Below are 13,764 nucleotides of genomic sequence, written 5' to 3'. Positions count from 1 at the left end.
GAATTCTTGAGACCCTGAAGTCTAAAGTTAATGAGCAAATTGAAGAACTTCTATGCTTGGGGGTTAATTGAAGAAAGCTTTGGCATAAAGTAAGTATGCTTACTTTATGGCACCTGGACTCAAAAAGATTCGCCATCCCTGCTTTAGGCAAATACACTAGGTCACAAAAATATCCAGACACCTATAAAATGGAAGTTTTTTAGTTATCACTCATTTCTTATATGAAATAGGAAAAAAATAATGATAGATGTAAAATTTTTAGACTTTTTTATACTAGAAAAAAGTATTTACATGTACAAAAATATTCATCAAAAAGAGAAATATATTTTTATTTAAAACTGTGAAAATTTTTACATAACAAAAGTATTCAAACAGAAGAAATAAATAATGATAAAACAAAATATTTTATACTTTTAAGAATAAGTTTGGCCTCCTTTTTCCCTGATAACAACTAGGCATTGATTCATCCAAATTTTATAACTGCTTTATCTATTAAATTTAAAACTCTGATGATGTTTTTATGATCAGTTTTGTTTGTTATTGATTCTGTTCTGATTGTTCATTCAATGTGATCTTATAAATGCTCAATTGGATTGAGGTCAGGCAAATGTGGAGGACAAGAAAGTGCTTTTATACAGTGCATATCAAGAAACTGACTGATTTTTGAAGTGTGCTTTGAAGTATTGTCATGCTGGAAAACAAACCCTTGATATCTTAATCTTATCCAGACTTTAATTTTCTTACTGATTTGAACATTGTTATTTAAAATCTATTTATGCACATATTGATTCATTATTCTCTGAACAAATTACTGAGTTCCAGCACTATTTGCATACATAAAATTCAAAATAACACTAAACCATCTCCACATTTCACTGTAGGGATCAGATTTTTCATTTTTTAAGATTCTCCAGCTTTTCTTCATACTTTCAGGCAATCATTCAAACCAAACACAATGAATTTGGATCATCTGACTTCAAAACTGATTTTGTATAAAAGTCTTCTGCAAACTTTAAACTTTACTGCTGCCTTTTTCATGGCCATAAAATCTTTATAGCTACTTGCTTTTAAAATTTTTCTGACAGTTTCTGCAGATGTATGTACTCCACATTCTACAGAAACCTCAACAATAAGCTTAGGAGCAATTATTTGTGAATTTTTCTTCACTTTCCTGCCAATGACACATTTCTGTCTTGAGGTAAATATTTCAGGACGTCCAGTCAAGCCTTATTAATTATACTATTTGTCGTAAGGAATTTCGTAATGGTATCTTGAATTGTAAAACTGTTCTGCGAGGTTTACCTTTTGCTATTCCTTAATAATGAGTCCTTTAAGAACAATGGTTAGTTTGTTTGTTTTCATTGTTCACAATAACAAAATAAAACAACTCAAGTATGAAACAAATACTTTAACTCATTTGTTGAAGCAAATTGTTGTAATCATGTTTTTAAGCAAATGATCTGNCCCTATAATTACGATTCCTATAAAACTACGAAAAAATATACGTATTTTGGAAATGTTGAGTCGGATTAGTGTAGAATCGATTAATTTTATGGAAGAAAACCTTTCAATCAGCCGTAGTCCGTAAACTTGACACGTGTCGGGCTGTGATTGGAACGACTTGTAAGAAATCGGATTCCTAATAAATTGGAACGTATCTATATCTTATAGGGGGGTCGACTGTATAATATACATGTTGAAATCCCCTGGGAGATGGACAGGATTAAGGCTTACCATGAAGAACTTGGCTTCTATTATACTATTTTAGACGCGGGTTTTTGCGTTTTTGATTGCATTTTAATATGGTACGTCAAGAGAATGTACACTAAGAAGAAATTTTTCGAAAAATTCCCCCCCACGGGGGAAGTGTTATAAATTTATAATAGATACATTTTGAGCCACAACAACGCGTGGTGGGGTCTGCTAGTAAAATTATATTTCTGTTTTTGATTAATATTTTTTGCACATGTAAATATTTTTATAGTGTAAAGTCTAAATATTTCACATCTGTCATTATGTTTTTTATTTCGTGCAAGAAATGAGTTATAACTATAAGCACACTTTCATTTTATAGGTGTTTGTATACTTCCTATGAGCTAGTGTATACAATACAGTATAGAGTGCTAGAGAAGTCAATGTATATACAGTACAGATCAGATTCTTATATTCTCATCATGCCCAAAGGCACCAATCTTTAGGCATGATGAGAATATAAGGATCTGATATGTTGATATCTTCTTTAATGTTTTTGATTAATTGTAAAATTCATTATCCACAGATCTGAAGAATTCAATAATCTGTAAATGTTATATTTCTTTAATTTGACGTGTTACAAAAAGTAAGATTAATAACAGTAAAAAAAAATCCAGCAACGAGTTACTCAACTTTTCCAGCAACATTTAAAATTTTGGTGGTACCTTGATATTTTATTTAAAAGTTTTTATATTTTTAATTATTATAAAATGGCAAAAAGCTTAATTTTGAGGGTAGGGATGGGTTTTATAAAAATTTTAAATGCTAATAACGAATAAAATCGTCATTAAGTCCGACTCTACTGGAGATACACACGACCTCCATTATCTCCCCACCCCTTTAACCACCAAAATTTAATAGCATCAATCCCCNTAAGGATCTGATATGTTGATATCTTCTTTAATGTTTTTGATTAATTGTAAAATTCATTATCCACAGATCTGAAGAATTCAATAATCTGTAAATGTTATATTTCTTTAATTTGACGTGTTACAAAAAGTAAGATTAATAACAGTAAAAAAAAATCCAGCAACATTTAAAATTTTGGTGGCACCATCTGTTAGATATTTTATTAAAAAACTTTTTATATTTTTAATTATTATAAAATGGAAAAAAACTTAATTTTGAGGGTAGGGATGAGTTTTATAAAAATTTTAAATGCTAATAACAAGTAAAATTGTATTTAAGTCTGACCCTACTTTATCTCCTCACCTTCTCAACCTTTAACCACCAAAATTTAATAGCATCAATCCCCCTAATATACAAACCTCCCTATAAAATTCAGAAATTTTCTACAAAAAGCACAGGAGTTTCAAAGAGGATGAACAAACTTGTCCTGTACAGACACACACTAACATCATAAATACAGAAAAAAGAATTGTTTCAAGGTCCCAAGTCCAAAAATATAAAAATCTTGAGGGTCATGTTTTGACTGATCACCATACTTTCCCTCTGTTATATATAACAGCCAGTAAAGTAAAAAGAGTAAATGGAAAAACCTGACAGAACAAAATTTATAGATTTAATTTAAAATATTCTGATTACTAACTTAATTTTACAGAGAGTTCATTGCTCAATCTGTAGCTCGAACCAACTTAATATTATTGGCAATACGTAGTACATGTGCTTGCGAGACAACAACTGTGACTTTAGAGCCAAGAAAAGAAGCACAGGACACAGAAGCTAAATGTTATAAAATGAAAAATGATAAACTTAGAAGCAGACCACCAAGTTGCATTAATAATCATGCAGAGGTAATTCTTTTAATCTATCTTTTAATAATAAAATTTTAAAAAATTTAATGTACTTAAAAATTTTATAAACTTTCTTAGGAGATTGAAATCAAACAGTGTGGAAGAGGATCAGTGCTCAGTGCTTCCATTTATTCCCAGTGTGGAATCCTTTTACTCTTAAGAATGCTTAATAAATATTTGATATAAACACAATAAGAAAATATTTTGCTGTGATTGGACAGAAGTGAGACAAGTTCTCATTATTGTGACATATCTCAATTGTTATACTTTATAAGATACGATTGTTTTTACACAATCTGAAATTTTGCTATTTGAAATATAATCTGATCCTGTAGCCAAAATATTGTAAGAATTTGCATGTGATTGGACTGTTATAATCATATGAAAATTTATGTTTCATGATTCTGTTTAAAATATATACTAGTTATACTTTTTTGAAAAATTTATTGGGTCTTAAAAGGGTAAAAAAAAATTATCATTTATGAAATTATTCTATATTATTGTTAAATATTATGGATAAAACTCAAAATACTCGTGATTATTCCCTTAGTAATGGTAAAACCATGACAGGAGTGCATATCACTCTATATCATGTCTTTTGTCAACATTACAAACCAGTGTGTTTGTATCCTTATCTTCTTGAACTGTACATGTACAGAAATGCACAAAATTGCTCATAATATCATTAATCCAACCAGTCATCAGTTTAAATAATTTTTGTTTTATTTATAGAAAAAATGAAGTGCTCTGAATTAAGAGTATCTGTTCCATATCAGCCTTTTTCTTATGAATTGACACCATGCTTCAATTCAGAAACACTGGTTAAATCATGTTTGATGGAGACGATATATATGATAGAGTCCAGAATTCAAAGTTTTGTGACATATCAATTCATTCACAAAAATTGGTTATGCTTCAGATTAAATTAATTTTGTTAAAAAATAAATAAATTTTATTTTCACACTGTTTATTATTTTCACAACTGTAATGATGATGAATATAATTCAATAAAATATATTTTCACAACTGTAATGATGATGAATATAATTCAATAAAATAACACTGAAAAAAATGAGATTGACTTTATCTACGTACAAAATTTTTATGTATTAATAAAAATTAAAAAGAAGGTAATAATAATATATAATCTTGGTTGTAAATAAATTCAAATTACAATTAAAAAAAACTATGTATAGTAAAAAAATGTATTATAGACTCCTCTAGTGAAGTAGAAATTTTGTATTTTATCATATTTGGAAAATTCACAAAATATACTACATGTATATTTAAATATTAATTTCTTTTACAGATAAATATATTTATACTAAATCAGTTATGAATAAAAATTGAAAAATAATGTGATATTAAATAATACATTTGGTAGTTTATATAATAGAAATTTGTTTATTATAATATTTATAAAAGAGACTGTTAATCAAATGCATTTCATCTTTGCATGTATGTCAATAGCATCTTTGTATATCAATAGTATTGAATTGCATTATTAATAAAAATTAATTTTTTCAGTAATTAATACATTTAATAATATGAAAAATATAATTTAAAATTAATACATAAGCAAATCAAAGCAAACCAACTCCTTTAATTCTGTTTTATCATCATGTTATAAACTTGTAACAGAACAGCTCAGATTATATATACAAATATAAGTAAATATACTATAAGATATTCCATGTAATTACAACAAATTTAAATAAAGTGAATATTGAGAAATATTTTAAATATATTATGAGACTGAGTCTATGAAGATTACTGATCCATTTCTTATTCATTATTATATGGAATGACATTCATTCATTCATTTTGTCATAATATTTAGGACTACATAAATAAATACAGTTGACCCCCCTATAACACGGGTTCCTATAGTTCGGATTCCTATATGACGGCGAAAAAATTGCGACGGTATCCGTACAAACCTGGTAAAAAAAACTCCTAGAATTCGTCATCGGGCAGCTGAACTACTTTCCGCCGTCCAGCGCCACGCTACGGAGAGTTTAGACGGGTAAATTGAGTTTATTATCGTCTGTACAGTATTATATATGAATTAGGTACTGTATATATAATTATATATTAACTTAATTTATTGTAACATTATAATTATATATCTACTTTCCGCCGTCCAGCGCCACGCTAAGGAGAGTTTAGGCGAGTAAGTTGAGTTTACTATCGTCTACAGCAGGGATGAGCAACACGCGGCCCGTTAAACATGTTTATGTGGCCCGCCAAGCATTTTTAAAATTGAATTTATTTTATCGACTTTCTCCCATCAATATATTGTTATAAAATTATTTATAATAAAATGGTAGTACATACTAAACCGAAACAATTTTTTGTGACGAGTTACTCACTTGTCGCCGAGTTGTTCAAACATGCAATACGAACGCGCCGCGTCTGTGCTTGTTTGTGTTTGCTTCTGTCACACAGTCAGACTGGTAAGCTGTTAACTAGCAATTTTAGCAATTCTTGTTTCTTGAAAGGCGTGAGTACAATATTACTGTCAAAAAGGTAATATTAGAGTTTTTTTTATTCAAAATTAAATTTTCCTACAAATTTTTTTAACTTTCAAATTTTTAATCCATAATAGCATGTCGGAAAAGCAAACAAAAAAACCGGAAGTTTTTTCTCTTCTTAACAATTCAATTTTATTAATGCTAATTTTTGTCTTTTCTTAATAAAATAAAATGTTAAAGTAAATTGAAATTATTTTGATATTTACTTTTAATACGTATAACAATAAAATCAACATAAAGATTTACTAAAATATTTGCAATACTAAATAAATTTTGAGTTTTCTTAATATTAAAATTCCAAGTTTTGTTTGTCTGCCTGCAGAATGCAATATTGAAGTTATTTTTTATTTTTTGATTTTGCAAACACATTTTGTAAATGTTAATAAAAATGAAAATGAATGCATCTTATGTAACTTTGAATGAATAATTCGTTCAACTAATAAAATAAAATATAAAATGTCTTAAAAACTCTAACAGTTGTTTAAACTAAACATCTAAAGAATATTAAACAAGTGTATGCTTTAAAACTAGTTTAATTTTTTTACTTAATATAACAGTGTGTAACACTAATGAAAATTTAGAATTATGTAAATGATAATGTGATAATTTTATTCACATCCTTAAATAAAGGATGTTAATAAAATAAAGGAATGACATTTTCAAAAAAAAAAAAAAATTATAATCTAAAAAGATTTTGTCTGAAATTCCAAATATAAAACAAAGAAAAAAATTATGACCATTTTTATGCTACTATATAATTTTTCAGTAAATCAATAAAAAAAATATTTTATCTTGATGTTACTGATTTCTTATAATTTATAAAACAGAAATAACTTTCATACTCACAACACAATCAAATCTGTTGAAAGACGATTCAAAATAGAGGCGTGGCCCCAGGGCATATACTTTCATAAACATTTCAAAGATGAAAAGTCCCAAAAATACAAATTCTGCATAGTCTGAAATCATATAGAAAACTGCTATTGAAAAGAATAAATACTTTAAAACTTTTAAAAATAAATATAACTTGAAAAAATGTAAACAAAATAATTATTTAACTAATTATAATTATAATACAGGGAGTCCTCATTTAATGTGGATAACCAAAACCAAATACTTACCACTTTAAATNCCCTATAATTACGATTCCTATAAAACTACGAAAAAATATACGTATTTTGGAAATGTTGAGTCGGATTAGTGTAGAATCGATTAATTTTATGGAAGAAAACCTTTCAATCAGCCGTAGTCCGTAAACTTGACACGTGTCGGGCTGTGATTGGAACGACTTGTAAGAAATCGGATTCCTAATAAATTGGAACGTATCTATATCTTATAGGGGGGTCGACTGTATAATATACATGTTGAAATCCCCTGGGAGATGGACAGGATTAAGGCTTACCATGAAGAACTTGGCTTCTATTATACTATTTTAGACGCGGGTTTTTGCGTTTTTGATTGCATTTTAATATGGTACGTCAAGAGAATGTACACTAAGAAGAAATTTTTCGAAAAATTCCCCCCCACGGGGGAAGTGTTATAAATTTATAATAGATACATTTTGAGCCACAACAACGCGTGGTGGGGTCTGCTAGTAAAATTATATTTCTGTTTTTGATTAATATTTTTTGCACATGTAAATATTTTTATAGTGTAAAGTCTAAATATTTCACATCTGTCATTATGTTTTTTATTTCGTGCAAGAAATGAGTTATAACTATAAGCACACTTTCATTTTATAGGTGTTTGTATACTTCCTATGAGCTAGTGTATACAATACAGTATAGAGTGCTAGAGAAGTCAATGTATATACAGTACAGATCAGATTCTTATATTCTCATCATGCCCAAAGGCACCAATCTTTAGGCATGATGAGAATATAAGGATCTGATATGTTGATATCTTCTTTAATGTTTTTGATTAATTGTAAAATTCATTATCCACAGATCTGAAGAATTCAATAATCTGTAAATGTTATATTTCTTTAATTTGACGTGTTACAAAAAGTAAGATTAATAACAGTAAAAAAAAATCCAGCAACATTTAAAATTTTGGTGGCACCATCTGTTAGATATTTTATTAAAAAACTTTTTATATTTTTAATTATTATAAAATGGAAAAAAACTTAATTTTGAGGGTAGGGATGAGTTTTATAAAAATTTTAAATGCTAATAACAAGTAAAATTGTATTTAAGTCTGACCCTACTTTATCTCCTCACCTTCTCAACCTTTAACCACCAAAATTTAATAGCATCAATCCCCCTAATATACAAACCTCCCTATAAAATTCAGAAATTTTCTACAAAAAGCACAGGAGTTTCAAAGAGGATGAACAAACTTGTCCTGTACAGACACACACTAACATCATAAATACAGAAAAAAGAATTGTTTCAAGGTCCCAAGTCCAAAAATATAAAAATCTTGAGGGTCATGTTTTGACTGATCACCATACTTTCCCTCTGTTATATATAACAGCCAGTAAAGTAAAAAGAGTAAATGGAAAAACCTGACAGAACAAAATTTATAGATTTAATTTAAAATATTCTGATTACTAACTTAATTTTACAGAGAGTTCATTGCTCAATCTGTAGCTCGAACCAACTTAATATTATTGGCAATACGTAGTACATGTGCTTGCGAGACAACAACTGTGACTTTAGAGCCAAGAAAAGAAGCACAGGACACAGAAGCTAAATGTTATAAAATGAAAAATGATAAACTTAGAAGCAGACCACCAAGTTGCATTAATAATCATGCAGAGGTAATTCTTTTAATCTATCTTTTAATAATAAAATTTTAAAAAATTTAATGTACTTAAAAATTTTATAAACTTTCTTAGGAGATTGAAATCAAACAGTGTGGAAGAGGATCAGTGCTCAGTGCTTCCATTTATTCCCAGTGTGGAATCCTTTTACTCTTAAGAATGCTTAATAAATATTTGATATAAACACAATAAGAAAATATTTTGCTGTGATTGGACAGAAGTGAGACAAGTTCTCATTATTGTGACATATCTCAATTGTTATACTTTATAAGATACGATTGTTTTTACACAATCTGAAATTTTGCTATTTGAAATATAATCTGATCCTGTAGCCAAAATATTGTAAGAATTTGCATGTGATTGGACTGTTATAATCATATGAAAATTTATGTTTCATGATTCTGTTTAAAATATATACTAGTTATACTTTTTTGAAAAATTTATTGGGTCTTAAAAGGGTAAAAAAAAATTATCATTTATGAAATTATTCTATATTATTGTTAAATATTATGGATAAAACTCAAAATACTCGTGATTATTCCCTTAGTAATGGTAAAACCATGACAGGAGTGCATATCACTCTATATCATGTCTTTTGTCAACATTACAAACCAGTGTGTTTGTATCCTTATCTTCTTGAACTGTACATGTACAGAAATGCACAAAATTGCTCATAATATCATTAATCCAACCAGTCATCAGTTTAAATAATTTTTGTTTTATTTATAGAAAAAATGAAGTGCTCTGAATTAAGAGTATCTGTTCCATATCAGCCTTTTTCTTATGAATTGACACCATGCTTCAATTCAGAAACACTGGTTAAATCATGTTTGATGGAGACGATATATATGATAGAGTCCAGAATTCAAAGTTTTGTGACATATCAATTCATTCACAAAAATTGGTTATGCTTCAGATTAAATTAATTTTGTTAAAAAATAAATAAATTTTATTTTCACACTGTTTATTATTTTCACAACTGTAATGATGATGAATATAATTCAATAAAATAACACTGAAAAAAATGAGATTGACTTTATCTACGTACAAAATTTTTATGTATTAATAAAAATTAAAAAGAAGGTAATAATAATATATAATCTTGGTTGTAAATAAATTCAAATTACAATTAAAAAAAACTATGTATAGTAAAAAAATGTATTATAGACTCCTCTAGTGAAGTAGAAATTTTGTATTTTATCATATTTGGAAAATTCACAAAATATACTACATGTATATTTAAATATTAATTTCTTTTACAGATAAATATATTTATACTAAATCAGTTATGAATAAAAATTGAAAAATAATGTGATATTAAATAATACATTTGGTAGTTTATATAATAGAAATTTGTTTATTATAATATTTATAAAAGAGACTGTTAATCAAATGCATTTCATCTTTGCATGTATGTCAATAGCATCTTTGTATATCAATAGTATTGAATTGCATTATTAATAAAAATTAATTTTTTCAGTAATTAATACATTTAATAATATGAAAAATATAATTTAAAATTAATACATAAGCAAATCAAAGCAAACCAACTCCTTTAATTCTGTTTTATCATCATGTTATAAACTTGTAACAGAACAGCTCAGATTATATATACAAATATAAGTAAATATACTATAAGATATTCCATGTAATTACAACAAATTTAAATAAAGTGAATATTGAGAAATATTTTAAATATATTATGAGACTGAGTCTATGAAGATTACTGATCCATTTCTTATTCATTATTATATGGAATGACATTCATTCATTCATTTTGTCATAATATTTAGGACTACATAAATAAATACAGTTGACCCCCCTATAACACGGGTTCCTATAGTTCGGATTCCTATATGACGGCGAAAAAATTGCGACGGTATCCGTACAAACCTGGTAAAAAAAACTCCTAGAATTCGTCATCGGGCAGCTGAACTACTTTCCGCCGTCCAGCGCCACGCTACGGAGAGTTTAGACGGGTAAATTGAGTTTATTATCGTCTGTACAGTATTATATATGAATTAGGTACTGTATATATAATTATATATTAACTTAATTTATTGTAACATTATAATTATATATCTACTTTCCGCCGTCCAGCGCCACGCTAAGGAGAGTTTAGGCGAGTAAGTTGAGTTTACTATCGTCTACAGCAGGGATGAGCAACACGCGGCCCGTTAAACATGTTTATGTGGCCCGCCAAGCATTTTTAAAATTGAATTTATTTTATCGACTTTCTCCCATCAATATATTGTTATAAAATTATTTATAATAAAATGGTAGTACATACTAAACCGAAACAATTTTTTGTGACGAGTTACTCACTTGTCGCCGAGTTGTTCAAACATGCAATACGAACGCGCCGCGTCTGTGCTTGTTTGTGTTTGCTTCTGTCACACAGTCAGACTGGTAAGCTGTTAACTAGCAATTTTAGCAATTCTTGTTTCTTGAAAGGCGTGAGTACAATATTACTGTCAAAAAGGTAATATTAGAGTTTTTTTTATTCAAAATTAAATTTTCCTACAAATTTTTTTAACTTTCAAATTTTTAATCCATAATAGCATGTCGGAAAAGCAAACAAAAAAACGGAAGGTTGCGGATGAGCACAGGCATTTCCAAGAAAAGTGGAAATTTGATTATTTTTTCACTTTCGTCGAAGATAAAGCTGTATGCTTAATATGCTCAGAGACTGTGTCGACATTAAAAGAATATAACATAAAAAGGCATTACGATACAAAACATGAACAACAATATAAAAACTTAACAGGACAACTCCGGATAGATAAGTTTAATCAAATGGAGAAAAACTTGGGAAAACAACAGGCTATTTTTAAAAATCAAGCTATTTTATCAAATACGGCAGTAAAGGCTAGTTTTGTTGTCAGTCAAATACTGGCAAAAAAAATGAAACCCTTTGCGGATGGAGAGATGATAAAAGAATGTCTGACTGCTGTTGCAGAAATAGCATTTCCTGATAAAATAAATATTATTTCAAACATTAGTTTATCAAGATTCACCATTGCAAGGAGAATTGAAGACTTGTCCGAGAACATAGCAACAACGCTTCGTGAACGCATTGCAAAATTCGAATACTGTTCTTTGGCACTTGATGAGAGTTGCGATATTAGCGATACAGCACAACTGGCTATATTTTTACGTGGTATTGACACCAAATTTAATATTACCGAAGAATTGTGTTCACTGATTCCAATGCAAGGGACTACAACCGGCAAAGACCTGTACGATGAACTAAAGTCTGTGTTGGAAAATTTTTCAATTTCATTAGAAAAGATTATTGGTATATCGACAGATGGAGCACGAGCAATGTCAAGCATGGAGGTAGGAGTATCGGGAAGGCTATTTCAAGACATTAAGAAGGTCACAGGAAGGGAAATATTCGTTAACCACTGCATAATTCACCAGGAAAATTTGTGTGCGAAAAGATTGAGTTTGCCAAATGTCACAGTACCAATAATTAAACTAATCAATTTTATAAAGTCGCGCGCGTTAAATCACCGTGAATTTAAAGAATTCCTGAAAGATTTAGAAACTGAATATGGCGACGTGGTTTTTAATACCGAAGTACGTTGGCTTAGTAGAGGTGCAATGCTAAAAAGAGTATACAACTTAAAAAGCGAAATACAATTGTTCTTGGATATGAAGGGATATGCCTTTCCTCATTTTGGTAATAAAGAATGGATGTGCGATTTTGGGTTTCTTATCGACATGACTCAGCATCTCAATGATCTTAATGTGGAACTTCAAGGCAAAGGACAGTTTATTCACAATTTGTATGATAAAATTCAGGGCTTTGAGCGCAAATTAAAATTGTGGAAACAGCATCTTTTGCAGAATAATGTGTCTCACTTTCCACATTTAGAAAAAGAAAACGTTACTACTTCTCAAAAATACGCACAATATATAGACATTTTAATCAACGAATTTCAATTACGATTCCAAATGTTCAAAGCTGAGAAGACAGCGGTTTCCATGAAAATGTTTTCCTCGCCATTTAATATCGATGTGGATACAGTTCCCGAAGACTTTCAAATGGAAGTGATTGACATGCAGAATAATACCGATTTAAAAAATGTATTTTTCTCAGTAAACATCGAAAATTTTTATAAATCTTATGTGAGCCCTGAGAAATTTCCGCTTTTGACGAAAAATGCAGAGCAAATGACGTCTCTATTCGGAAGTACGTATGTTTGCGAACAATTATTTTCAACCATGTAATTAATCAAAAATGACCACCGATCAAGACTGAGTGATGCACGATTAGAAAGCTGCGTACCTGTAGCTACCTCATCAATTCCGACTGATATTGATCAGCTTGTATCGAAAAAACAGTGCCAAATTTCTCATTAAAAATTTCAAGTAAATTCGTTTTTCTGTTCTTTTCTTGTTTGTTTTTATTTTGCATTACAATTTGTATATGAAATTTTTACTTTTTTTAAAATTTTATATTTTTTTATTCTAATGTTTATTATAAATAAAGTTTTGTAAATAAAATAATAAGTGTTACTTTATGTGGGGCCGCCAAAAAATTTTAAAATTTAAATTGGCCCATTGATTAAAAAGGTTGCTCACCCCTGGTCTACAGTATGTAAGTTAGGTATTGTAAGTCTAATACAGCACTAATTTTATACATTTCTTGTGAAAGAAACATTTCTTATTCAACGACCATAAAAATTATTTATATTAATGATGTATCCAAAGTTCAACGAAGTTTTCGCAGAAAAATAACGTCAGAAATCGCGGCCGCAGTTTGGTGCGCTGGTCCGCGACGAAAACAAGCTTAAGAAATGGCGATGTCGAACGGTGCACACTCGGTAAGTAATCCTACAATTTTTTGTTTATAGCATAGTTTATACGGAAAAATATACGTGTTTTGGAAATGTTGAGTCGAATTAGTCTAGGAATTGATTAATTTTATGGAAGAAAACCTTTCAAATAGCCG

General features: G+C 29.0%; 1 protein-coding gene, 1 long non-coding RNA gene and 1 pseudogene across 2 annotated transcripts in view; all 3 read left to right on the top strand.

Moving 5' to 3' along the window:
- Nucleotides 1–3,729, top strand: part of LOC111614054 (voltage-dependent calcium channel subunit alpha-2/delta-3-like) — a gene marked incomplete at its 5' end in the record, with an annotated part of 57,862 nt that extends 54,133 nt beyond the window's left edge. The window contains 2 exons of the mRNA XM_023355432.1: nt 3,314–3,506; nt 3,585–3,729. Of these exons, the coding sequence (XP_023211200.1) occupies nt 3,314–3,506; nt 3,585–3,692 (301 nt within the window). The remainder of the gene's footprint in view (nt 1–3,313; nt 3,507–3,584) is intronic.
- A 4,627-nt stretch (nt 3,730–8,356) lies between these two features.
- On the top strand, nt 8,357–9,960 carry LOC111614051. The gene is made up of 3 exons (XR_002754869.1): nt 8,357–8,801; nt 8,880–9,024; nt 9,534–9,960. It is a non-coding gene; the product is annotated as an uncharacterized LOC111614051 (long non-coding RNA).
- Nucleotides 9,961–11,328: 1,368 nt separating this feature from the next.
- On the top strand, nt 11,329–13,172 carry LOC111614053 (annotated as a pseudogene).
- The last annotated feature ends 592 nt before the right edge of the window (nt 13,173–13,764 follow it).

This window comes from Centruroides sculpturatus, unplaced genomic scaffold (assembly GCF_000671375.1).
Source record: "Centruroides sculpturatus isolate CEXI.00-Female unplaced genomic scaffold, Cexi_2.0 scaffold1863, whole genome shotgun sequence".
In the NCBI taxonomy this organism is placed as follows: domain Eukaryota; kingdom Metazoa; phylum Arthropoda; class Arachnida; order Scorpiones; family Buthidae; genus Centruroides; species Centruroides sculpturatus.
This window is presented reverse-complemented; position numbering and strand designations above follow the sequence as displayed.